Source organism: Narcine bancroftii, chromosome 4 (assembly GCF_036971445.1).
Source record: "Narcine bancroftii isolate sNarBan1 chromosome 4, sNarBan1.hap1, whole genome shotgun sequence".
Taxonomy (NCBI): Eukaryota; Metazoa; Chordata; class Chondrichthyes; order Torpediniformes; family Narcinidae; genus Narcine; species Narcine bancroftii.
Window position 1 is genome coordinate 278,904,730 of NC_091472.1, and position 27,025 is coordinate 278,931,754.

Consider the following 27,025-nt stretch of genomic DNA (forward strand, 5'->3'; position numbering starts at 1 on the left):
TTGCTCAAGAATAATTTGCATAAGTAAACTCGACCATCATTTGGAATTAATAAAAGGTAATCAAGTTTAAAACATCCCTTAAAAGAGTGCGTTGCTGTTCATGATGTTTACAATGTTAACTTCAGAAAATAAATTAATTCTAAAATTGGCAATTATTTAATAGGTTGGCATTTGTTAATCCCAGAAGCTTCAGCGTCTTAATAACTTCAAGATGGAGCCAACTATATTTTACAAATTACTTTGCTCATAGAAGCAGGTTGACATATTAGATTAATGTATTAGTATCAATGCATCTATTATAAAGTCATTAGGAGGAACAAGACAATTCCCAATAGCCAATCATAAAGCAATACACAACATAACCCTCTCATCTTTTAAACCAAGAAATAAATTATAATCTGTGCTCTCCATTCCCTGTAAAGTTCACATATCCCTAGTAGAAAGTTCTCTAAATACAGAAAGTAAATCTTCTACCTGTCATGTTTTTCAGAACAATTCCCAACAGCTATGACAAACATCTGCCAAATAGAGTATGACCACAATGTTTGCTTAGAACAAGGGGAACATTGAAGATAAATCAGCATTTTAGAAGTGTTTTCCTAATATAATTTAACTTGACTAAATTAAAAAGAATATCTTGTACACTTGCAGATCATCAAAGCAGTCTTTGTTTCTTCCACAGACTATTTCAGTGGTTTGAACAAGTAAAGAATTAATATACTTACTCTAGTAGTAGACTCCATCAGAAATTACTCAGGAAACCGAATGAAACTTTAAAATTAATACTTTATAGCTCATTATGACTAGCTTCATTTAGTTGAATAATTCATTGCAGTATTTGTAGTGATAGAGTGCTAGTCTTATTCCTGATCAATAGAGGGAGTTGGAGACAAGTTTGGTTGCAACTTCAGTTGGATTCAAGATGGAGGTCTCCACGCGGTCATGAATGAGTTCTATGGCTAATAAAATATAGTTGTTTTAAAAGAATCCAAGTTTCTTCATTACAATAAAAGAAACATTACAGGGTACCAAGAGTGAGAATTAGTCGGTATTAGCAGAGAAATGGAAAGTGTGAAGGCTCCTAATGCTGTAAATTGAACTGGAAATGTCGATCACAAGTGGATGCTGTTCAAACAAAGATTCATGCTGTACCTACAAGCCAATGGCCTCAATAGCAAACCTGATGCACAGAAGATGTCACTGCTACTTTCTGTAGTGGACACTGTTCACCAAAGAAAACGGAATGTTAGAGAGGTATGTGTTTTGCTTGTGCACACAATTGCAGGAAGAGAGCTTTGATACTTTTTTAAAATATAAAAGGATTTGAAATTAATAGCAAGATTGCTGCAAGATTCAAGGATCCGTGATCAAATTGTATTTGGGATTATTGATAATAAAGTGAGAGAGAGGCTGCTGTGAGAAGCAGTTTACCTTAGCTCAGTGGTTCTCAACCTTTATCTTTCCACTCACATACCACTTTAAGTATTCCCTATGCCATAGGTGTTCTGTGATTAGTAAGGGATTGCTAAAAGTGGTATGTGGGTGGAGAGAAAAAGTTTGAAAACCACTGTTTTAATCGTCCCTACTTGACTCGTTATGTGCACGGTTTCATAACTCCAAAGGAAATGGGCCAATGACAATTTTTCCTCAAGCAAAATATTTCAGTAACAATTAGGTTTAGAGCAGTGATTCTCAACCTTCTCTCCCGCTCACAAACCACCTGAAGTGATCCCTTACTAATCACAGAGCACAGTTGACATAGGGATTACTTAAAGTGGTATGTGAGTGGAAAGAAAATGGTTGAGAACCACTGCCTTAGCTGGATCAGTGAAAATTTGCCACACCATTGAATTAGATCTGCAGCAGGCAAAAAGATTTAGTGAGAGTGCAAAAGCCAGTGAAAATGAAGACATAGACCTAGCCACAGTGTGTATCAACATACATAAACAAAAATCGAGATATAGGAAACAACAAATAGAATAAAAGACATTCAATTGCAAAGGGGATATGGTACTCAACGTGCACTAAAATGATACCCAACATATGGAAAAGTCTGCAAAAAGTACAAAGGGCAGAAAAGGGAAACAAATGCAGAAGATCCAGCCTGCCTAGCTAGACAGTAGTGGACCAGCAGAGCTGACACAAGCACCTATGTTAAGAAGATCCACATGCATTATCAAAGCACCTGACAAAATGAATCTCTTAAAGAAAACAAAATGTAAACTGTAGGAGCTGTGTCACGGGAAACCGGTTTAGTCATAAGAATGTCACTTCTGGAAATTCCAATCCAGTTAAAAGTGGACCTGTACTGATCAGAGGTGACTTAGCATTGCCAGAAAATTCTAGACCTTTAATATTTTAAATCCAAAACCATGAAGAAAGAACACTTTCCAAAGTACAACTGCACTTCATAGTAAGGGTTCAGATATTGATAATCGAAATTAAAATGACACCAGAAAAACATTTGAAATGCCTTTGCTTATTAGAGCAGTTATTCCTGGCCATTAATCTCACATTCCTCAGAAAATCTTTACGGTTGCTATAAAGAAATGAGCTTAGAGCAACACTTCAGCGGGTACTTATTGAAATCAGAAGAAATCTATCTGAAAACAATTGAGAAAAGAGAGAAGAAAAAGTCTCATTCTTACTTGCATGCCCTTAGCATTAATCTGTTTCTACTTTCCAGACTCAGTTCCGTGACAAACCCTTGCTATATTTTAGCTTCCTCCCGCGGTATCAATGATTGAATGCCATCTATATGTGCAAATTAATTAAATTACAGCAGCAATGAGTCCTACTGCAGTTTGGATATCGAAGTGTCATATATTTCAGGCTGATTTTCTCAGCTGTAGAAGACATTTTCAGTCAGGTGAACAGCGTTTTACAGTTTTCTTGGCATGCCTGCAAGGAATGAATCATGCTTTCTGAAAGTCACTTAAACTTAATCTTTTATATGCCGTGGCACCAAAATCATCCAGCCATTGGTAAATACACCTATTGCTGGGGGTCCATCTAAGCTGATTTATCTCATTAACATTCAAAATAAAGTTAAGAAATGCTCTCTCCACTGAGTTGATATATGAGATATTTATGTGTAAACCAGTGATCTAATACAAGGGAGAAATTGTATTGCACTTCATGAAACAAAAAAAATTAAACCATTTCATCATGTATTTTAAATATGCAAATCTTCATATTATCTCTTACTTACTGCCCTTCAAGGCTGGAGTTATTGTTTTAAGTGACAAATGCAATAAAATATTATAAAATATTTGAAAGCCTAAAGCTTAAATTAGCTATATATTGCAAATGCAGATGAAGTCAAGTGTCTATTACAAAAGGGTCACTGGTTTATACACTTTCAACAAGATGTGAAAAGCCATCAGTGATGTCCATGCACAAATGATAGACACTTGTTTACCTTGTGGCAATGCTTTCAACAGGTAACTCTGAACTCCTGCAGGCACTTCTAAGCCAATGAAAAAAATCTACTTCAAAATGCTATTTAATCCCAGGAGAACACTGAGCAGACTGTCCAAGTACTTCTGTTTAATTTTATGTGATTAATGATTAACAACCCAATTGTAGTACTTTGAAGTAAAACATGAAAGTCTGCAGAAACCATGGTTGAAGTCAAAACACAGAGCTGGAGATACTCAGCAGGTCAAACAGTGTACTTTTTATAGCAAAGGTAAAGATACATAACCTATATTTCTGGCTTGAGCCATCCATCAAGGTGTGGATCTTAATGAAGTGCTCAAGCCTGAAACATTTGTTAAGGATATTTATCTTTGCTATATAATGTACCCTGTTTGGTTTCACTGTTGGGTTTCTCCAGCATTGTGTTTTCACTGGTTGCATTATTTTGATATGTCTGCAATAAAACTATAATATGGGTACTCCAAAAGAAAAGTTGAACACTAATATATTGTTAAACTTTATTTTGCTTACTTAGCATTGCAAGTACTGATAGCTTTAATAAGTACTTTGTTTTGCTTTTGCAGTGTTAATGTAATATCCTTGCGTATAGAAGGAACATACAAACAGGTCTATTATTTTTCTTCATTCAGGATGTGTTAATATGGAAAGGTCAACAATTTATTTTCCTCTTCGGCACCATTCTTTAGCTCCAGGGTAATCACCTATAATGTGTGGTTTAAAATCCTTCCTTCTCCATTATAATGCACCATCTCTCTCGGGAGAACTGTGATTAACCTATTTCCAAAATCACCCATTTTCAAAGCCCAACTAACAGAGACCATTAACATCAAGTGAACCACCGTGCAGGTCAATATCCTTAGACTCAATCAGCCATCTTTCAGAGCCCTGTGCTTCTTGCCTGCAGAACTCTCTTAAATTCTCTTGATGATGATGTTTTTTTTGGGTCATAAACGTTGCGCAATGCACATCGTCACCTAAATGAGAGTATCCTAATGCATCAGCCATGTAATTATTGCCAATTTTTATCGGGCTTCTTCAGTCTCAAAGGAAAATTATCGGCAGCTCAGGTTTGTTACCATGGCTACTGTTTGCAAAACCCCTCAGGCACCATTGATTTTAATCTCTTCCCCTAGCCACGAGTATGATTAATTTTATTGGATTAAACTGTATTTTTTGTGAAGCAGATATCACAAGAGATGTAAAAGTGATAGAAGACTAATCCTTTTGATGATATATACTCTTCCACTAAAATATTTTGAAGTGGCTGTAACGGGAAAGAAAGAAATAAGAGTTGATGGAATAAAAGATGGCAAAGTATAAAGCACCAAGAACAGATAAACAGATCTATAATAAAGGAGTGCCAATGATATTTTGAATGGCAACAAAGTTTCAGCATTGCTTTGCAAGAATCAAAACTTAATACCAAAATATAAGAAGCAAAAAAAATATTTTATCAATATGAACATAAATTTTAGATAATAGTCTCTCATTCTTTTATTTATTCAAAGGATCCCAACAAGTACTCTTGGAGGAAATGCATATAGCTGCAAAAGCCTGACTGACCTGAACAAGCAGCTGAAATTGCATCTGGACGATGCACAGTGCATCATTCAGGATGCTGAAGACACCATCGTTTGGTGAGGTGGTCTCGCCAAAGGTGCAGTCAGGAAGTAGCTGGATGACCATTCAGAAAGATAGGCTGTACCTGACAGTGCAGGAAATTCTGTGGCCATCTCCCTTGGTAATATGTATAACCATCTGGGATACTGTCGGAAGGAATGACCGACCAGGAGAAAGCCATAGCAGTCAGGCCTCTAGCACCGAGTCTGTTTCCAAGGCTCAGAAGGTATGGGGGCAGAAAATAAAAGAGGATAGTAATGGGGAGTCAATTGTCAGAGGGAATGACAAGAAATTCTGTGAATAAGAATGAGGCTCCCTGATTATATGTAGCAGTATCCTGAGTGCCAGGGTCAAGAATTTTTAAAATGGAGGGAAAATACTTATATGTTGTGGTATACATTGGTTCCAATGACGTAGGTAAGGAATGGGATGAGGTCCTGCAAAACAAATACAGGGAGCTAGGAAGTTAATTAAAAAATGAGACCTCCAAGGTAGTCATGTCTGGACTACTACTAGTGCCATATGTCAATGAGATTAGGAATAGGAGAACAAAACTCATGAGAACATGGCTGAGCAGTTGCTGCAGGAGGGAGAGTTTCAGATTTATAAACAATTGGGATCTTTTTTCTGGAGCACAGATGAACTTTTCCAGAGAGAAAGGATCAATATCCTTGCCACATTCTCCCTCGAGCCTTTAAATTGGTCTAGCAGGGGTTGGCATCCAGGATGAAGAGAGTACAACTGAAAAGTGACAAAGGCAAAGGAAGTGCTTGAAGCAGAACAGGGTAGTGGAGGGAATACATCATCGTAAGACAGGTACATTTCATTGTGTTTATTTTAACACAAGTAGCCTGTTGAGGAAAGTGCATGAGCTTAGGGCATGGTTAGATAGAGAACAATGGGAGATTGTAGCCATAATGAGGACGAGCAGGACTGGTAGCTCAACGTTCTGGGCTATAGAGGTTACAGGTGTAATGGGGGAATAGAGGGAAGAGAAGAGGAGAGTTGGAATATTAGTCAAAAAATATATCACAGAAGTCTTTAGAGAGGATATTGCTGGAGAACTATTGTGTGAGATGGAGTGGGTGAAATTCAGGAACCAAAAAGGAATGGTTACCTTGATGGGTGTATACAACTGGCCACCAAATAGTTGCAGTGGTATTTTAAAGTTGGATAGGGTTCAGAAGAGTTTAATGATGCTGTTGGCAGAATCAGGGAAATTGAGTTGTAGTGAGTGAGTGGATAAACTGGGCCTGTTTCCTTAGAGCATAGCAGCTTGAGAGGGGATCATATTTAGGTCTATTAAGTCACAAGCAGCATTGATACAATGATTTGTGACAGTCTGTTTCCTAAACTAGGAGAAACTGAGATGAGAGTGCATAACTATAACTGAGGGGGTGGGATTTAGAGGAGAGGCAAGGGGACAGTTTTACTCTCTGAGGGTGGTGGGCATAAGGAACAAGATGCTAGACAAAGGGCAAGAGGAAGGTACATTAGTTTCCTTTAAGTAACATGAATAATTACATGAATGAGAGGGGAATTAGAGGGGTATGGGTCAAATGAGGATATGTGGGATCAACCAGGAGGGCACATTTTTCAGCATGGACAAGCTGGACCTGTGGTGTTTTTCCATGCTCGAGGACTCTATGGTTCTACACTGACATCATTGGTAAGTCATAACGATAGATGATATTTAAAAATCAAGCATATTGGTGGTACGAGTTGGAAATGAGCCAGACTTGGTAAGGATAACAGAGTTCTCTCCTTGAAGGACACTTATGAATAAATGTTTATCTTCACTACAGTGTTTTTTTTTAAATTATGCATTTAGTTATATGAATCTAAATATCCAAGCAACAAGAACATAAAAGTAAACAAAATGGTGCGGCCCTTGGGCCTATGATGTCCATGCTGACCATAATACAAAATTAAACTAATCCCATCTGCCTTGACATGATCTCCTATTCACATGCCTGTCTGAATGCCTCTTAAAATGTGACTATCATATCTGTTTCCACTAAGTCCCCACACCCAGCCTCACATTCCAGGCACTTAACTAATATTTTCTGTGTAAAATAAAATTGCTTTCACCTTAAACATATCCCCTCAGGTGTTGGTCTTTACACCCTGGGCAAAAAAAATTCTCTTGACTATCTACCGTTTCGATGCCTCTCATAATTTTTGTAAATATCTATCAGGGCTTCCCTCAGGTTCCAATGCTACAGAGAAAACAATTCATGGTTGTCCAACTCTACAATTGAGGCAACATCATGGTGAACCTCTTCTGCACCCTCTCCAAAACCGCCACATCATTCCTATAAAATGATGAACAGATCCGTATATATTGCTGTGGTTTTAGTTCAGGCTGCAAATGACGGACGAGTATTTTTCCAACATTCTACCACACCCTTTAGTTTGAAGTATCAGACTGTGAACAGGCTGATCAACGTGGTATACTGAACTCATTGTTGATCACTTGGAACACCTCACCTGATTCTTCACATCTAATTTAAGGCATGGCCGACCACCATTATACGCCTTTTCCCGCAACCACTTGGATCTGATCTGTATTCCACTTCCACAGGATTTGCTGCATGCGGACCACTGTGACCACTCACTGAGTTTACAATCCGATGGGCATGGCTCAGTACAGGTTTCTTCAATATACCCTAATTTGAATTAATAAAAGAAAAATACATTCTTATTAGTGGTTTAAAGTGCTACTGGCTACTGTAAAGAATCAATATTAATTTAAAATAATTCTGCATCTCAAGAAGCAATTTAAATCAATTTTCTCAAATGTAAGTAATCAGAATTACTCAAAATAATTGCCACCTATTTAATTTAGCATATTTCACGTTGTCTCTGGTGTCTCAATCAATACCATACGCTACTTAAACATTAATTTCCTCCATCTCACATACACCATAGTTCCTGTCATCACTATTTAGAAAAGGCACTGTAATTCCTTGCCTCAGTTATTCCAGTCCTGCAAACTCCACCCCAAGAAAGTCAAGGGAAGGAGCCATACGTGAAGCACAAATATTTGAAACTTCCCTTTCAAGTCACACTCCAGGCTGACTTGGAAATATGTTGGCAATTCTTCATTGTCATGGGTCTAAATCTTGGAACTTGCAATCAACAGCTTTGGAGAAATACTCATCAAGATTCCAACAATTTGAATAAAGGTGGCATCATCACAACCTTCTCAAGAGAAATTAGGGTGTTACCTTTGACAGGGATAAAATGTGACTTCTTTATAATTACAGGAGAGAAAACAAAGATACAACATAGAGTTGGAAAAATAATAAACTCAACGTTTTATTTTGGTAAGCATTTACTAATATTATATATGATATTGAAATACACTTTTAATCAACTTCACAAAAATTGATCAGATGGTTAAAATGTGAGGAAAGGTTGCATGGACAAGTTTCACATTGATCCGATTGGGAGATGAGTGAAACATGAAAGACTGCACTTGCTGTGATTGTAGTAAAAACACAGGAATGTTACAGGTTTCTCCAGCATTCTAGTGAATTTATGATACAAATTCCGGAGTGAATCTGGAGAGAATGAATGAATCATCCTTGATCCTGTGCTCCAAAACTCTGAAATAAATTCCAATCCAAATCTAATGACAGAGTAGAATGGAGCCCATAAATATAATCTGGGTTCTCTCACATTTTCTGGAAGGGAAATGAAGTGAAATAATTATCCAGTAATAGCCTTTGGGTGTCTTGATCAATTGGTGGATATGTGAAACATTGCTGGGTATAATGTAGGTGGCAACACTTTTAGATTTCCCATCCATTCATTTCTTTTCTTTTCTTTTTAAAATATTTTATTGATTTTAATAAAGAACTTATACAAACAAAAAAGGTACAATTCAATAAGATGGTATGGACAGTTAAACAAACTAAATAAGATATTCTGTTTATCATTAACATAAATAGTAAATCATATCCATAATTCATATTCTAAATAGTATATACCTTTCTTTAAAAAAACTCTAATGAACTAAAAAAAAAGAAAATAGTAGAGGAAAAAAACTCTAACCCCTTACCATACTGCGATGCGAGATACGATATATGACTAGTATTAAAAGAAAAACAAAGGTAAAAAAAAAATATAAGGAATGTGGAAAAGATACAAATCAAACAATTTAATTACATTGGACTAAAATTATAAAGTAAGCAAGTGAGTCATAAATGCACCCATCAGTTCTGAAATTTCGTATCCAAATTATTAATTGAAAAAGGAATCTTTTCCATATTCAAACAGGACATGATGTCACGCAACCACTGATCATGAGTAGGTGGGGAAGTGCCTTCCATTTAAGTAAAATTGCTCGCCTCACCAAAAGAAATGGTGTGACCCTGAATCAAAGGTAAAGAAGAATCATTCCCTCCTGTTGTACCAAAGAGGGCCACCAAATGCATTTTCTAAATAGTCACTGTCTAAGAACTCAACCTTTTCAGTTTCTAGTGGTGCAAATGCTTGAGAAGGAATCCTGGGATGCTGTACAATTAAAGATGGAAGAAATATGATAATGTTGAATTGACCTGTGACTAATCTGACTGAAATTATGTTGCCAGGATATTTTTGCTTTGAGCCTAATTAATATCATAGCTCCATAGAATTCAGCTGATAACGTTTACAATAACGGTTAGGTAAATGAATCTCACTGTGCTGTTTTGTCACTCTAAAAATGAATCTTCCTCTCCCTCAAATGTTTACTCCAATTAGACCATAAGCCATAGTAGCAGCAGCAGGCTACTCAGCCTATTGAGTCCACTCTGCCATTCCATCATGAGCTGATCCATTCTCCCACTCAGGCCCACTTCCCTGCTTTTTCCCCATAACACCTTTGATACATACCAATCTCTGTCTTAAATACACCCATTGACTTGGCCTTCACAGCCACCTCTAGTTGCAAATTCCAGACATTCATCACTCTTTGGCTAAAGAAATTCCTCCTCATCTCTCTTTTAAATGGGTTCCCTTCAGTCCTGAAGTTGTACCTTTTTGTCTTAGACTCCCCTACCATGAGAAATAACTTTGCCACATCTACTCTGTTCAGGCCTTTCAATATTCAAAATGCTTCTATGAGGTCCCACTTAATCTTCTGAACTCCAAGGATTACAGTCCAAGGGCTTTCAAATGTTCCTCATATTCTATTTCTCCCCAGTCATGGTCTGGCCTTTTATTCTTTCTACCAAAGTGCATAACCAAACACTTTCCAACATTATATTTCATTTGGCCTCTATTTGCCCATTCTTGCAATCTATCTCTCTCTCCTCTCTCTCCTCTCTCTCCTCTCTCTCCTCTCTCTCCTCTCTCTCCTCTCTCTCCTCTCTCTCCTCTCTCTCCTCTCTCTCCTCTCTCTCCTCTCTCTCCTCTCTCTCCAACAACTTCCCAACCACCGAAGTTATGTTAAAAGGTCTATCATTTCCTTTGTGGTGCCTCCTCCCTTTTTAAATAGTGGAGTGATCAGTCCCCAGAACCATGCCAGAATCTATTGATTCTTGGAAGATCATTATTAAATACGTTACAATCTCAAAAGCTACTTCTTTCAGAACATGAGGTTACATTCCATTTGTCTGGGAGACTTATCTACTTTTAGACTATTCAGTTTCCCAAGCACTTTCTCCCCTGGTGATCATGACTGCACTCACTTCTCTTTCCTGACACCCTTGAAAGTCAGGTATACTGCTATTGTCTTCCATAGTGAAAATCGACACAAATACATTCTGTTCTTCTGCCATCTCCTTGTCTCCTATTAAAATTTCTCCAGCACCATTTCCTATCGATCCTATAATTTTTCTCACCCCTTTTTAAAAAAAAAATTAAACATACAGCACAACAGACCTTTCCAGCCCATGAGGCAATGCCACCCTATTACACCCAATTTACATACAACCCCAGTACATTTTGGAGGGTGGGAGGAAACCAGGGCACCTGAAGGAAACCCACACAGACACGAAGAGAACGTACAAACTCCTTACAGACTGGCACTGTAACAGCGTTGCGCTAACCACTACACTAACCACGTTGCTCCTACTTTTAAAATACTCAGAAAACTTTTGTATAATTTTTGATATTATTTGCTAGTTTCTTTTCAAAGTGCATTTATTCCTTCCTAATGACTTTTAAAAGCTTCCCATTCGACAACTTTCCCACTAATTTTACCTTCCATGGATACCTTTTCTTTTGCTTTTGACTTTTCAAATATTTATTCTCTTTTGGAATATACCTGTCCTGCACCTTCCTTATTTCTCATCCAGCCATTTCACTCCTAGTGTGGCTTTCCAATCAACATCAGCCAGTTCCTCACTCATACCCCTGAGGTCCCCTTTATTCCACTGGTACATTGACACATCTGATTTTAGTTTCTCCTTCTCAAACTGCAGGGTGAATTCTATCATATTATGATTAGTGCCTCCCAAAGGTTCCCTTACCTTCAGGCTCCTTATCAACTCTCGTTCATTACACAATATCCAATCCAGAATTGCCATTTCCAGGTCGGCTCAGCTACAAGCTGAGTTCTTTCTTTAAAATCATCCATGTTTCATCTGTATCTAGTGGCAAGATGTTACTGACCCAAACAAATTTTTAACGAAGATACCAGTTTTATTTTAACCTCGCTCCTTGTTCTCCAAAAGGAAATGTAAAATGGGTGACTTTTTGTCAATCACTTACTTTCAGAGTAAATAACCTTTTCTTACATTAATCTGTTTTTATATGATGAATCATGGAATCTCACTATCATATAATTGATATGAGATGATATTGTTAACCAAGACACTAATTTAATTCCCATAATATGCCAAGATAATGTACACAGACTATAAACTGGCAATGATATGTGCAAGTATAGACACTCAGCCTTTCAAGCCTGTTCCACCATTTAATAAGATCTTGACTAATCTGACTGTGACTCATTTGTATCCATGGCAACTATTCATCCTTTTATTTATCAAACATCTGTCTCTCTCCATCATGACTGTACTTCAAAGATGCTGTTTCCACCACCCATCTACAAGAGAGCTCCAAAGGGTCGCCACCAGTTGAACAACTCATTGTTTTATACAGTGCCTCAACTTCAAGATTCAAGGTTCAATTTATTGTCATGTAATAAAACGGTCATATTACTCAAATTTGTATTTGCCTGCTGTAAGACAGATAGATTTGCCATCAGCAGAAATTGCCTGAAATGCCTTACAATCAGAGAAAGAGAAGCAAAAGAGAGTCCCCCCCAGAGCTATTGAGTGTCCATAGATTCTTCAGCGCCTCCACAGCCTCACAGACTCCAGTCCAACCATTGGCAACCTGAGCTCCAGATCCAAACCTTCGACACGATCAGGAATCCTTTTCCTCCGCTCCTCCTTCTCAGACGGAGATTGGCCTACCCATTTTGTGGTGCCCTGCTCCAGTCCTCTGCTCCCCCGGTGTCTGCAACTCCCTGTGGCTGCTACCCATCATAGGTGCCACCATCTTGGGCGCAGAACCCCACAGACATGGGATTTTAAATAAAATTACCGTTGCCTCCTTTAATGGGCCGTTCAAATCCTGTGCAGTACTGACGGCAGTTGACTGGGTGGTTGGACCTCATGGGTGTGCTGTATGTCTGCACCTCACTCTCCGTGGGTCTGCACCAGCGGCAGCGCTACAGTTACAGCGGCTCCGGCAGTCCCGCCATTTTTCCTGACATAACTTCACTTAATCTCAAAAAATGGATGCACCTTCTCCACATCCAAACTGATGAGAACTTAAAATGTGTTTTAAGTGATTATACCAGATAGGACAAGTTACCTTTAAATCTCCTGCGTTCCTGACAAAGAATGACTGACAGCCATAATACAGTTAGAAGTCACAAATTGAATATAAATTAGCATTTTACTTCAGTTGGTTTTAATATAATTAGGAATGATGTGCTACAGTAAGAATCTTCAAAATGAATATTTCTATTATTCCATAAGACCACAAGACATAGGAGCAGATATAGGCTATTCAGCCCATCAAGTCTATTTTCCCACTGAGTCCCATATCTGACTCCTTCCCCCCCCCCATTCTCCTAAATTCCAATGAAAACAGGCAAACCCTCCTCAAATGACAACCCTTTCATTCCTGCAATCATTCTTGTGAACCTCTTCTGAAACTTCTACCTCAGCACATCCTTTCTTAAATGAGGAGCCCAAAACTGCTCACAGTACTTCAAGTGGGGTCCTTATAAGCCCCAACATCATATCCCTGTTTTTATATTCTATTCCTGTTGAAATGAATGCCAGCATTCAATTTGTCTTTTCACCACTGACTTAAATTGGAGGTTTTTCCATCAGGCTATTCTGCATGCAGATTCCCAGGTCCCTTTGCATCTGGGAATTATCAATTTTCTCCCCATTTAAAAATATAGTCTGCCTGTTAATTTTTTTCCTGCAAAGTTCATGACCGTACACTTTCTGACATTGTATTTCATTTGACATTTTTCTGCCCATTCTCTTAATCTGTCTAATACCTTCTGCAACTTCCTTGTTTCCTCAACTCTACCTGCTTCTCTTCCATTGTATCATCTGCAAATTTGGCCACTAAGTCATTCATTTTATAATCAGAATTATTAATATACAACATAAAAAGAAGTGGTCCCAATACCAGCCCCTTTGGAGCACCATAAGCAACAGACAGCCAACCAGAATATGGTCCCTGTATTCCAACCCTCTGCTTCCTGACAATCAGCCAATGCTTATATGTTTCCTGTTATATCCTGGGCCCTTATCTTGTTAAGTAGCCTCATGTGCAGCACAACTGCCTTCTGAAAATCCAAATGCAAAACATTCACTACTTCTCCCTTATCCAGCCTGAATTCCAATAGGTTTGTCAAGCAAAATTTTCCCTTAAGGACACCATGGCCTGTCTTGTCATGTGTTTTTTTGTTTTTTTTAATTTTTTTTTACATTTTTCACACTATGAACCATATTGACCAAAATACACATAAACATTTCCCTCTTGAATATACACAGTGACATGTGTTTTGAAGTAGTCCATAATCTCATTCTTGACAATGTTAAACTCTCTTGCATGTACCGTAACTCAATCTCCAAATCGCCTGTCTTCATCAATTCCAAATCTGATAAAGCTTTGAATAGAATTCTCAGTTAAGTGTTCAAATCTCTTCTGTCACTTCCTACATTTTATGATCACTCTTTTCTCAGTTCTGAAAATGTAGCCCCTTTTGAATGCTCTACCTTGAACTAACTGAGACTCAGATCAGAAGAGAGCCTGAGAGTACAGCAATGGTACATGGAAATGAATAAATGTATTCCATTGGAAAAAATAACATACAATTTAAAAAATAAAGTCACATTATTTGAACAAATTTGGGAACCTTACATGGAACATAACAGAGAGAGCTTGCCTCGGACCTCCACCCCCTAAAATGATAAAATGATAAGAGGACAAAATGACTTGATCCAGTGTGTAAAAGTAGATGACACAATTTTCTTGTTTATTTTCATTGTGTGATGACATTGTTTAATGGGTTTATTGTATTGTATATGTTGAACTTTTAATGGGTTTGGAGAGGAGTGGGAAGGGGGGAGGGAAGGTAGGTGGGAAAAAAGGGAAGAAAATGGCACTGTGTATATTTAAGAGGGAAATGTTTGTATGTATTTTGACTGATATGGTTTTACAGTGTGAAAAATAAAAAAAAAGTCTGATTTTCCCTTTTAAGCCTTTCTTGTGTGTGTGTGTGTGTGTGTGTGTGTGTGTGTGTGTGTGTGTGTGTGTGTGTGTGTGTGTGCGCGCGCGCACTCATTTAGTAAAGATATATTATCATGATCTTCATATCACAAACTTTTTCTTTCACTCATATACCACCTTTAGTAATCCCTATGCCATAGGTGCTCTGTGATTAGTAAGAGATTACTAAAAAAGGAAAGTTTGAAAACCACTGATGTAGTGAAACTTTTTTGGAAATAATCATTTGTAATCTCTATTATTTATTTTGTACAACAGTGAAAATGATACCTGATGGATAGTTAATAGCTTCTGATAATAACAAGTGGCTTGCACTTTTCCATTAGTACAGAAATAACCACGGAACATTAGGATGGAGCTATGAGTTCACAGTCAGGAAACAAAGTAAAAGATGATGGCAAAATCAAGTCTTATAATGCACACATTATTTGGGGGTTTAAGCTTGTGAACATTATTTTCAGCAATATTAATGATAACACAATAAAAGCTCCTGTCAGGTTTATTTTAATACAACAATTCATCAGCACAAAGACCTAAATTCAGATAATGCTCTACTGTCCCAAGTTTAATCAAAACATATATGAAAGAATTATTGTTAGTACCCATTCTGCTTTCAAATTTATGTTTTTTATTGTTATTCATTTTCAATCCATCTTAACTGTTGGAGTGGTATTTGAGGCATGTAACATCCTGTATAAATAAAAAAAAATTAAATGATAGAGTGAATAGCAATTTGAAAATCATTCAACGAATTATATTTCATGTACAGTAAAATCCCCATTATCTGGAATCAACTGAAAACTCAAACAAATGGAAAGAAAAAAAATTGAGGAAATAAATAGTTTTTGAAAAAAATTAAGAATAAATAAAGTTTTAAATAGAAGTTTAAAATTGTAAAAGTATGGTCAATGCTCTCTGAATCAACATGATAATGTTGTTGGGTATGGTTTAAACTAAATTGGCAGGAGAGTGGGAACCAGACTGATAGGGAAATGGATAGAAAGGAGAATATAGGGGTGTTTCCAATAGACTGTGAAATCATAAGGGTAGAAGAAACAAAAAGGGATAGGAAAATATGGGCAGGTGCATCAGGTATCAAGGTAAAGAGAGCAGGGAGGAACAGTTCAAGGTATTGTATATGTGTGCACAAAGTATAAGGAATAAAATGGATGAGCTTGAGGTGCAAATGGACATTGGAGGATATGATGTTATAGGAGTAATGGAGACATGGCTGAAGAGGGACAAGATCGGGATATTAATGTTCCAGGATACATGTCCTATCAAAAGAACAGAAAGTTAGGAAGAGGAGGTGGGGTGGCTCTGTTCGTGAGGAATGAAATTCAGGAGCTTGAAAGGAAAGACATTGAAGCACATGGAGTAGAGTTGGATAGAGTTGAGAAATTGCAATGGCAAGAGGACCATAATTGGGGTCATATTCAAGCCTCTGAACAGAAGCTCAGATATAGTAAGCAGTATAAATCAAGAATTGAATGTCAGAGTGGTAGTGATACAGTAGTTATGGGGGACTTCAACATGCAGGTGGACTGGAAAAATCAAGTGGGTGCGGGAAAGCAAGAGAGTGAGTTTATAGAATGTCTCCGAGATACATTCTTGGAGCAGCTAGAGATGGAACCTACCGGGGGATGTCAATTCTGGACTTGATACAGTGTAATGATGCAGAGTTAATAAAGGACCTTGAAGTAGGGGTCCAATTAGGTAATAGTGACCATAGTCTGGTTACTTTTAATCTGCAAATGGAAAGGGAGAAGGAAAGGAATTCAGAAACATCAGTGCTGCAGTTGAATAAAGGGGATTATACAGCTATGAGGAAGGAGCTTTCCAAAATAAAATGGAAGAATACCCTACCTGGGAGGACAACTGGGCAAAAATGGCAGGTATTTCTTGGTATTTTTCGCAGGATTCAGGACAAATTCATTCCAAAGAGGAGGAAAGGCTCTTAAGGGGACAAATGGCAGATGTGGATGACAAATGAAATCAAGTGTAGCATCAAGTCCAAAGGAAGTAAGTATAAGATAGCTAAGCAGAATGGGAGATTAGAGGATTGGGAAACCTTCAAAAAAACAACAGAGGGAAACTAAGAAAGACATACGGGAGGGAAAAATGAAGTACGAGAGTAAATTGGCAAATAATATAAAAGGGGATAGCAAAAGCTTCTTTAGTTACGTAAAGAGGAAGAAATTGGTTAGGACCAAAATTGGACCCTTAAAAATGGAGAAGGGTGAAATTAATACTGAAAACGAGGAGATGGCTGAAGAATTTAACAGATATTTTGCATCTGTCTTCACCAAGGAGGATCCAGGTTATGGTCAAATTGGGGGTAGAAATCATGCAGTATCTAGGGACAGTGACATTTCCTAAGGAAATGGGGGATCTGATGGAGATCCAGATCCAGAAACAGGTGGTTGTGGGTAAATTGTTAGGACTGAGGACTGATAAGTCCCCAGGGCCTGATGGGCTGCATCCCAGCATGCTTAGAGAGGTTGTTCTGGAAATTGTGGAGGCACTGGTCAACATTTTCCAAAGTTTCATAGATTCGAGGGAGGTGCCTGTGAATTAGAGAGTGGGTGATGTAATGCCGCTTTTTAAGAAGGGAGGGAGAGAGAAAGCAAGAAATTATAGACCGGTCAGCCTGATGTCAGTGGTAGGGAAGATATTGGAATCTATCATAAAAGGAGAAATTTCAGAATACTTAGGCAGAAATAATCATATCAGTGCTAGTCAGCATGGATTCCTTAAGGGAAAATCATAACCACATAACCGTTAACAGCATTGAAACAGGCCATGTTGGCCCTTCGAGTCTGCGCCGGTTCACTTGAACAGCTCCACTAGTTCCCCACTCCCACTCTCCACCTATAACCCTCCAACTCTCTCACATCCATGTACACATCCAACCTTTTCTTAAATGACAGAAGTGACCCTGCACAACTATCTCTTTTGGAAGATCATTCCATTCTGCGACCACTCTCTGAGTGAAAAAGCATCCTCTAATATTTCTCCTAAAGTTTTGCCCCCTTACCCTTAACTTATGCCCTCCTGTTCCAACCTCCCCTGCCCTCAGGGGAAAGAGTCTATTTACATCTAGTCTATCTACTCCCTTCACAATTTTAAATACCTCTATCAAATCCCTTCTCTAAGTTCCAATGAATAAAGTCCCAGTCTCCTTAATCTTTCTCCATAATCTAGATGCTGTAAGCCAGGCAACATCCTTGTAAATCTTCTCTGCACCTTCTCCACCTTATCTATATCCTTCCTATAATTTGGAGACCAAAACTGAACACAATACTCCAAACCTGGCATCATCAATGCCTTAAACAGCCGCAGCATCACTTCCCAGCTTCTATACTCTATATTATGATTTATGAAGGCCAGCATACCATATGACTTCTTAACCACCCTGTCTACATCGGAACCCACCTTCAATGAACTCTGTACCATTACCCCCAGGTCCCTCTGTTCCTCTGCATACCTCAATGCCCTCCCCTTAACTGCATATGTCCTATTTTCGCTATTCTTTTCTGAAATGCAGCACCTTGCACTTGTCTACATTAAATTCCATCTGCCATCTTTCATCCCACTCTTCCAAACAAACCAAATCCTTCTGTAATCCAAGAATACCTTCCTCACTATCCACCACTCCAACTAACCTGGAATTTTTCAAAGATGTGGTGTACTTGGATTTTCAGAAAGTCTTTAATAAGATCCCTCATAGGAGGCTAGTAGGCAAAATAAAGGAGCATTGTATTGGGGGTAGGGTGCTGACATGGGCAGAAAATTGGTTAAGAAATAGGAAATAAAGGGTTGGGATAAATGGGTCATTTTCAGGATGGCAGTATGTGATGAGTGGGGTACCACAGGGTTCAGTATTGGGTCCTCAGTTGTTTATCATTTATGTAAATGATTTAGATGAAGGGATTATTAACAACATGAGCAAATTTGCAGATGATACTAAACTGGGTGGCAGTGTAAAGTGTGAGGAAAATGCAAAGGGACTTGGGCAGATTGGGGGAGTGGGTAGAGGAATGGAAGATGAAGTTTAATGTGAGCAAATGTGAGAGAGTGCAGAGAAGGTTTACCAGAATGTTACCTGGGTTTAAGCATCTAGAGTATAGGGAGAGATTGGACAGATTAGGTCTTTATTCTTTGGAGCATAGAAGGTTGAGAGGGGATCTGATAGAAGTATTTAAGATTATGAAAGGGATAGACAGAGTGGATGTGGATAGACTATTTCCGTTAAGAGGAAGAAAGATTAAACAAGAGGACATGAGTTAAGAATTAAGGGGCAGAGGTTTAGAGGTAACATGAGGGGGAACTTCTTTACTCAGAGAGTGGTAGCCGTGTGGAATGAGCTTCCGGGAGAAATAGTGGCGGCGGAGTCAATTGTATTATTTAAGAAAAGGTTGGACAGGTATATGGATGAGAAGAAGATGGAGGGTTATGGGCATTGTGCAGGGAGGTGGGACTAGAAAGGGGTGTTTGGTTCGGTGCGGACTAGAAGGGCCTAATGGCCTGTTTCCGTGCTGTAATTGTTATGTTATGTTATTATGTTATGTTATCCATTTTGGAGGCAGTAATAAGAGAGCAGAGTATTGTTTAAATGTATTCAAGCTAGGGAGTGGGGTAGTGCAAAGGGATCAGGGTGTACTCGTTCACCAGTCACTAAAAGCTAGCATGCAGGTTCAGCAAGCTGTGAAGAGGGCTAATGGGATGTTGGCTTTCATTAAGAGGGGATTTGAGTATAGGAGCAGAGATGCCTTCCTGCAGTTGTATAGGCCCCTAGTGAGACCTCACCTCGAATATTGCATCCAGTTCTGGTCCCCACATTTAAGGAAGGTCATACTCGCTATAGAGGGAGTGCAGCACAGATTTACAAGGTTGGTTCCCGGGATGGCAGGATTGACATACGCTGAAAGGTTGGAAAGACTGGGCTTATATGTGATGGAGTTTAGAAGGATGGGGGGGTGGGGGGGAGACATGATTGAAGTACATAAGATTCTCTAAGGAATAGACAGGGTAAATTTAGATTATATGTTCCCAATGTTAGGAGAGACTAGGACTAGAGATAGTTTAAGAATACAGGGAAGGCCCTTTAGGATGGAGATGAGGAGAATTTTTTTTACCCAGAGAAGTGTGGATCTGTGGAATGCTTTGCCGCAGAGGGTGGTGGGGGCAGATTCGCTGGATATGTTCAAAAGGGAGTTAGATAAGGCAAGGGAGTTAGGGGTTATGGGGATAAGGCAGGGAATGCATATTGACAGAGAATGATCAGCCATGATCTGAAAAATGGTGGTGCTGGCTTGACGGGCCAATTGGCCTACTCCAGCACCTATCGTCGATTGTCGATAACCCCTTTAGAGCAAATATTCATGTCCCACACACAGCAGCTGTTTGAACAAAGTTTGAATAAAGTTGTGTTTGAATAAAATGACAGTGCCCAGGATGAAGAGCCGGCCAATGCCACTCGCCACTGTGGTGATGCTCCCAAAGTGTCTCCTTATCCTTGTCTTTATCTTTATTATATTATTAAGTATATTAGTAAGGCTTTCTCTGTAAACTTGGAGGAGGAGCAGTTAAGTGCAATGACAGCACAGTTAGTGCAGTAGTTAGTGCAATACTGTTTCAGTGCTCACAAATGGGGTTTGAATTTAAAAGAAGGCTCACCAAGGACCTGACCAGGATATTTGGATGGTGGTGAGTCATATGGCACCAAAGGTTGAGTGGGACACCAGGATGAAGAGTTAGTCAATGTCACTCACTGCTGGGGCAACTCTCCCAATGTTTCTCCCTATCCCTGCCTGGTAAGAGTCTTTATTTTTATTAGTATTAGATATGTTAGTCAGGCTTTATTGTAAAATTTGGGGGGGGGGGGGTTAATTATGACAGCGCCATGATTAGCAAAACGGCTTGCGCAAGTCTGTTACAGCGCCAGCAACCGGGGTCCAAAATTAAATTTAAATTTTGTAAGTTACGGGATTTCTTGATTAAAGTAAACTTTACATAATTAAAGACTGAAATACTGATCTTCTTTTATCAAGTTCCTTTACATTTTGCACTGTATTTTCTCTTTAAATGGTGTATTTTTTTTCACACCATATTTTTAATGCAGGTAATATTAGTTAGGCATTGGGAGAGTAAGACTCAGTCAAATGGACAATTCACATTTCTGGCATCTGCAATCCCCATAGGTGCTGGGTAAGGGGTTTTTTACCGTATAAAGTTATGTCTTTCATGAACAGGATCATTCACAAAACTAGCCTCTGAATCCAAATAATTTTCCTGATCAAAATGTCAATGAAGCAAGCATGTAACTTCAGATTGTTCATTATACAACAGTTTTTCATTGAACTGGAAATTTCAAACAGCAAAAGAATGTGCACAAAGTGAAAGACTCAAAACCACACCTCTTTTTTCAATTAACTGCAGGAAGATCCTTTCTGCTCCTGTCGGCATTTTCAACTCTGCAAGGCTTCAATTCTTTCAACTCTGCCTCACTGTAGGAGCACCATACTCGAAAATAGAAATGTCAGCACTGAATCAATGTAGGAGTCCTGAATTTCACACCATGCCTGTGCTGCTTTGTTCCAGTATAATTTAAGGGGAACTCACTTGTCTACTCCTTTGTGTCATTGATTTTTTTTTGCTGCAGTATTTCTCCTTAGCCCTTGAAGTGAGATAGCATGTCTACTAACACCCACACCAAAATGCTGAAAAATGTAACGTCCAGAACATAAGTGAATGCTTGCACTGAATGTAATTTTGGAACTAGTCTACCGTTGATGGCACATTCAAGGATCCACAATGCAAAATTAAATTTTGCGGCCTTGAAAATTAATTTCAACTTAATTCAGAATTTTGAAGTAACTTTGACGTACCAGAACTGCCACAAAGCCAAGGATTCACCAGCTTCTTGTTTGGATCATAGCAGGCTACGGCCTGATATCGTATACCCTGACCACAAATTTTGACATCTCCTCGAATCTTCATGCTTAGTTGCAGTGAAATTTTGTCCTCAGGAAGAATGCAATCTGACCAGTTCCCCAATGCTTCTCTGATATATTTGTTACATGGGCATGGCTTGGTCTCAACAAGTGGATGTTTCTGGCACTTCTCTCTTTTCTTGCTTTTTCCTGTTGGAACAAAAATAATTCCACAGTTTTGTCTTCTTCCATCAACTTTTTATCATGCACCAAAATCATCTGCTTTAAAAAAAAGGTTAGGTTTAAGTATTAAAAGAACAAGACACTGCCAGGTGTGGAAAGATGAAAAAAGGGAGAAAAATAATTGGTGAATATATGTGAGAACACCAGATGTATGGGTTATAAGCAGGATATAAGATGTTGGGTAGCTTGCGTATTGTACCGCCCAAAAGTATCACCTTTTAATTTTCCCATTTCAGGAACCCACAATCCATTCAGGCAGTCTCCCCTCAACTTAGTTTCACCTGTTGATTAGTCCCTCCTCAGTTGGTTCCACCAATAGCTTACCAGCTCTCAATCCCTTCCACTCTCTTCATGCAAGATACTGGCAATCTTCCTTTATCTTCTCAATCCTGATGTCGGATCTTAACTCGAAACATAAACTTTTACCATTTGTTTCCATAGATGCCGTTTGATGTGCTGAACATTTTCAGTCTTTTTGTAACTGCTGGTAATTCAGCAACGCAGGTTTGAATCAGGCGCTGTTTGTAAGGGGTTTGAATATTCTCTTTGTGAGAGTTTCCTCAGGGTGCTCTGGTTTTCTCCCACCATTCAAACGCACCAGGGTTGTAGGTTAATTGGGTGTAATTGGGCAGCCTGGGCTTGAGGGCCTAAAGGGCCTGTTACTGTGCTGCATTTCTAAATTTTTTTTTAATTATAAAGGTATGCTGACATCAAACATATTACTAAAACCTGCCCTTTATATTGCAAATAAGAAAAAAGAGCCATTTCCCATATGAGTGACAATGATGGTGTGGTGAGCCATAGCCACCACCAAACCATTTCTCTACCATTACAAGTGAATTTTTACAAGTATGAAATTTTATTTCTTCAGCATTTAAATGTTGCTGGAGATTTTTAAAAGTAATTAATAAATGTAAAGTTTTCTTTAATAAAGTCCTATCTCTTTTGTCCTCTCACAAACCCTTACCTCATCTCATAATTTTACATTTGCTTTCTAAGCTTCATTGAAATTCAAAGTGAATGTCCTGACTGTTCATAGTTCAGGCACTATGGATCCTAATTACTGTCTGATCAGTTGGGGAACACAATTATTTGCCTTGTTTCTATTGGTCAAAGGTGTCTTGCAGAAGGAGCGATTTGTTTTGCATGATAAACTTCTGCAAATATCAGTAACAGCTGCTGCCTTGGTTACTCTTCAAACTCTACCCACTTGAAATAAGGCTTTCCTGTCATATATTTGATAAAGCACAATAAGATTTGTTGTGGTCATATCACAGGGTGGGATTTTGCTGGACTAAGACTGCACCACTGAGCAGCTGTCCAATATGCCCATCTGTCCAAAATGACATCCAAATTGACCCTTCAGACCTGAGAGTCATCAAGTCAGCAGGAATGAGCTCTAAGTGGCAATCAGCCTGTTGGGGAGAGCATGCAGCTGTCAAAAGATTTCAGAACTGATCATTAATGTATCTTATTGTGTCCAAAACCCTTTACTACTTAAAAAAGTCAAAATTTTAAAAAAATATATAATTAAAACATTAAAGTACAAATAAGTCAATGAAAACTTTTAAAAAAAAAATGGAAATAAACTTCCTTTCCACATGTGGCTCATGACCCTTTTCTAATGAATTGCCAGCCCATTGATATCTCCAGCCATCAACGTCCTGTCACTGGATTCAGCAGTAAGTTCAGTTGGCTGAACATTGTGAACATTAAAGTCAAGCTGTGTTCACAGAAGCTGGGAACCAGTATTTCAGCTTCTCAGTCAGCTCCTCTGGGATCTTGAATGTTATTGTATTCTAACAAAGAGCATCACCTAACCTTAACTCTTTGTTCAATTCCCTTTCTCAATAATTTATTGCAAAACAAACATAACCCCTTGCTATTTATCAACACTTACAGTAGTTATTTTTGATAAAGGATATTGCACCACTTACTGTGCAAAGAAATGATTTTGCATCTCTCCTTTCATGCTTTTTGCTATTTCTTTCCCTTTCACCAATCAAAAATAACAATTGACTTCATGCTATTGTTAACATTCTCTTTCAAGTCATTGGTCAATCCTTTCACCTTCCATGCAAAAAGTCATAAAGTCTCGACTTTCTTCAGATCCATTAATTTGTTACATCCTCTTGTGATTGTACACTGGGTATTTTCCATTTATTTTAATATTTTTTCTTGTGAGATGTAAATAATGCTTTAAAAAATTATTTCAAAATAACTTTACAGCATTTAAGTTCAGAAGCAGCTGGTTTGACATGTCATATTTCTTACTGCCTTTCTTAGCATTGCTCCATTTAAAGATCTAAATATCTGCACATTCAGATCACTCACACTTCACATAAAATGTTATGCCTTTGGGTTTGTGTACTGGGCTCCAAGATAAATTTCATCCTCCCAAACTGCAGTGTGTCATAGTCATTTGTGATGAACAGGATTTTGCGAGCCTGCTGCACATCTGTCTACCATCCTAACCAATTTGAGATACCCCTGTTTTTTTCTTTACATTCCTTATCAAGTCATGCTTCTAATTGGCTGTTTCTAAAATTCAATGCCCAGATCGCACCAATGGTTTTGGTGGGTCTGCTCTAACATGAAGAATAAACAAAACGTTTGTTTCTCTCTTATAAACTTAAATTTATGCCTTCTTGCCCCATCACATTGTCAAAGCATTATTTTTGAATTTTCTTTCTCTGTCCTACCAATTTTCTTCACAGTCTCCTGGAGGAGCCCTCTTAGATCCTATTTTGCAACTGAAAAACCATTAATTTTAAAACTTTCCACAGGGAGCTCTAAAATTGAAATCAGTTTCATTGCTGTCCTCAGTGATCATTTGGGTCTGGTTCACTGTGGAAGTCACAGAGACAAAACCTATGCAAAGTAGTCCATGTAAATCCTGCCTGGACTTGCTGGAATTGCCAAAGTTTGTGGATATGATGCATTTTGCTTGACTATGTAATCAGTGTTGGGCTTGTAACTTGGCACCTATTAGGTTTTGGTAAATGTTTGCTGACCTTTGAACTACGCAGGGTAGATTTTCGTTTTTAATATACAGTTCTGCATCTGGAAACTGCTGCTGTAAATGGGAAGAGGCTTCTAGAAGACAGATGAAACTAAAGTACTATTCTGGGGAATAAAGTGAATGGTTGCTGGTCAGTGTTGGCCCTGTTTCTTTATGCCTGATTTACTAATCATGGCAGTATTTTTCCATTGTCTGCACAAATAGCCCCCACTAAAATTCTTTGTCTTCTCTGCTCAGTTCATTAGTAAAGAGGTCTGTTATCTTCACAGAATCCAAATAATGCATCATTTTGTGTGCTATTTGTTCACGTTTGACATATTGGCTCACAAGCTTAAAGAATGGTCGATTAAATGAATAATTTAATATTAAATGAGCTCATACATTATGAAGATATCTTGCGTAACAACAAATTGGAATGTAACCCATTGATAAATAGTTCATCCTTTGATTCAGATTTTATGTCCATTAATTCACCAAACTTCCTCATATTTGAAACCAAGCCAAAGTTACTACCAGCTCTAAATTTTTCATGTCATCATTACATATTTCACATTGTTCCTTTGAAAGAAAATGTATGTACACTCTAAAACTGATAAGTCGTAGTATTAAACATTAACAATAAAAATAGCAGAAATCAGAAAATAAATCAAGAATTATTCAGCATAAAATGAGGATCGGTCTCTGTTTCAAGTAAATTACTTTTCTAAAACCCTGTGGGACTGACTGAAAATTTGGTGTAATTTTTTTTCTTAACTTAAAATTTAAAAAGTGAAACAGATTCCCCATAAAATTTAGCTACTGATAATGAGGACGGTGAAGGTGGCATTTGGCACAGTAACCTTCACTAGTCAGGGGTATAGGAGCAGGGAGGTCATTTTACTGGGTGCTGGAGGAACTCAGCAGGTCACAGTGCATTGGTAGGAGGCAAAGATAAATAACCAACATTTCGGGCAGGTCCCTAAATAAAAAGGCTGAGAGAGGAGGGAAGAAAAGGGCAGAAGGAGGGGCAGGTCAACAGGCAAGAGGCCATAATTGGATAGGAGGAGGAAAGGTGAGAATTGATCAGGAGAGGGGGTGGCTTTATGAATGCAGAGATGGAGGAAAGAAGAGAAGGAAAAGGAATGAGAGAGATAAAGATGAAAGGAGACAAAGGGATAATGGTAGAGAAGAGATGGGGATGGTCCAATGAAAACTGGAGAAGTTGAGGTGTTGTTCCTCCAATTTCAGTCTGGCAGTGCACGAGACCATTGTCAGACATATAGGCATGGGAATGGGGCAGGGTATTGAAACGCATTGTCACTGGGAGATCCTCGTGATTCAATTCCCTGCCTCATTCCCATACCCTGCCAAACTGAGTCAAACTGCAAATTGGAGGAATAAAACCTTTGATTCTGTCTGGACACCCTCCAAACAGATGGCATTAACATTACCTTCTCTGATTTTGACTACCGGCAATTTGATTACAGCAAATATTTGAATCCCATATTCATTACCCAATGAGCTGAACACCTTCTATACCCACTTTGAGAAGAACAAATCCCTGAAAAGGTTGTGGATCCTATGATATCTGTCTCTGAGAGTGACGTCAGAACATCATTCAAGAGGGTGAACCCTTGCAAGACATTAGGCCCTGACAGCGTACCTGGTAGGATACCGAAAATCTGTGCCAACCAACTAGTCGGAGTGTTCACAGACATTTTTAACCTCATTAAGAGGTCTCCATCAATCATCCTGGTACCCAAGAAGAGTAGCGTGGGCTGCCTCAGCAACTATTGCTCAGTGGCACTAACTTCTACTGTGATTAAATGTTTTGAGAGGCTGCTCATGGCCAGAATTAACATGTGCCTAAGTAAAGATCTGGACCCATTGTAATTTGCCTATCATCACAATTGCTTCACAGCAGACGCAATATCGCTGGCTCTCCACTCAGCTCTGATCACCTCAAAAATAGCAATACATACATACAGCTGCTCTTCATAAACTACAGATCAGCCTTCAATATCATTAT

General features: G+C 38.5%; 1 protein-coding gene across 4 annotated transcripts in view; it reads right to left on the reverse strand.

Moving 5' to 3' along the window:
- The window catches only part of thsd7ba (thrombospondin, type I, domain containing 7Ba), a 1,034,072-nt gene that overhangs the window by 236,893 nt on the left and 770,154 nt on the right, over positions 1-27,025 (reverse strand). For all 4 annotated transcript variants that reach the window (XM_069935130.1, XM_069935128.1, XM_069935129.1 and 1 more), the window contains 2 exons: positions 21,708-21,962; positions 7,552-7,730 (listed from right to left, as the gene is read on the reverse strand). In XM_069935130.1, the coding sequence (XP_069791231.1) occupies positions 7,552-7,730; positions 21,708-21,962 (434 nt within the window). The remainder of the gene's footprint in view (positions 1-7,551; positions 7,731-21,707; positions 21,963-27,025) is intronic.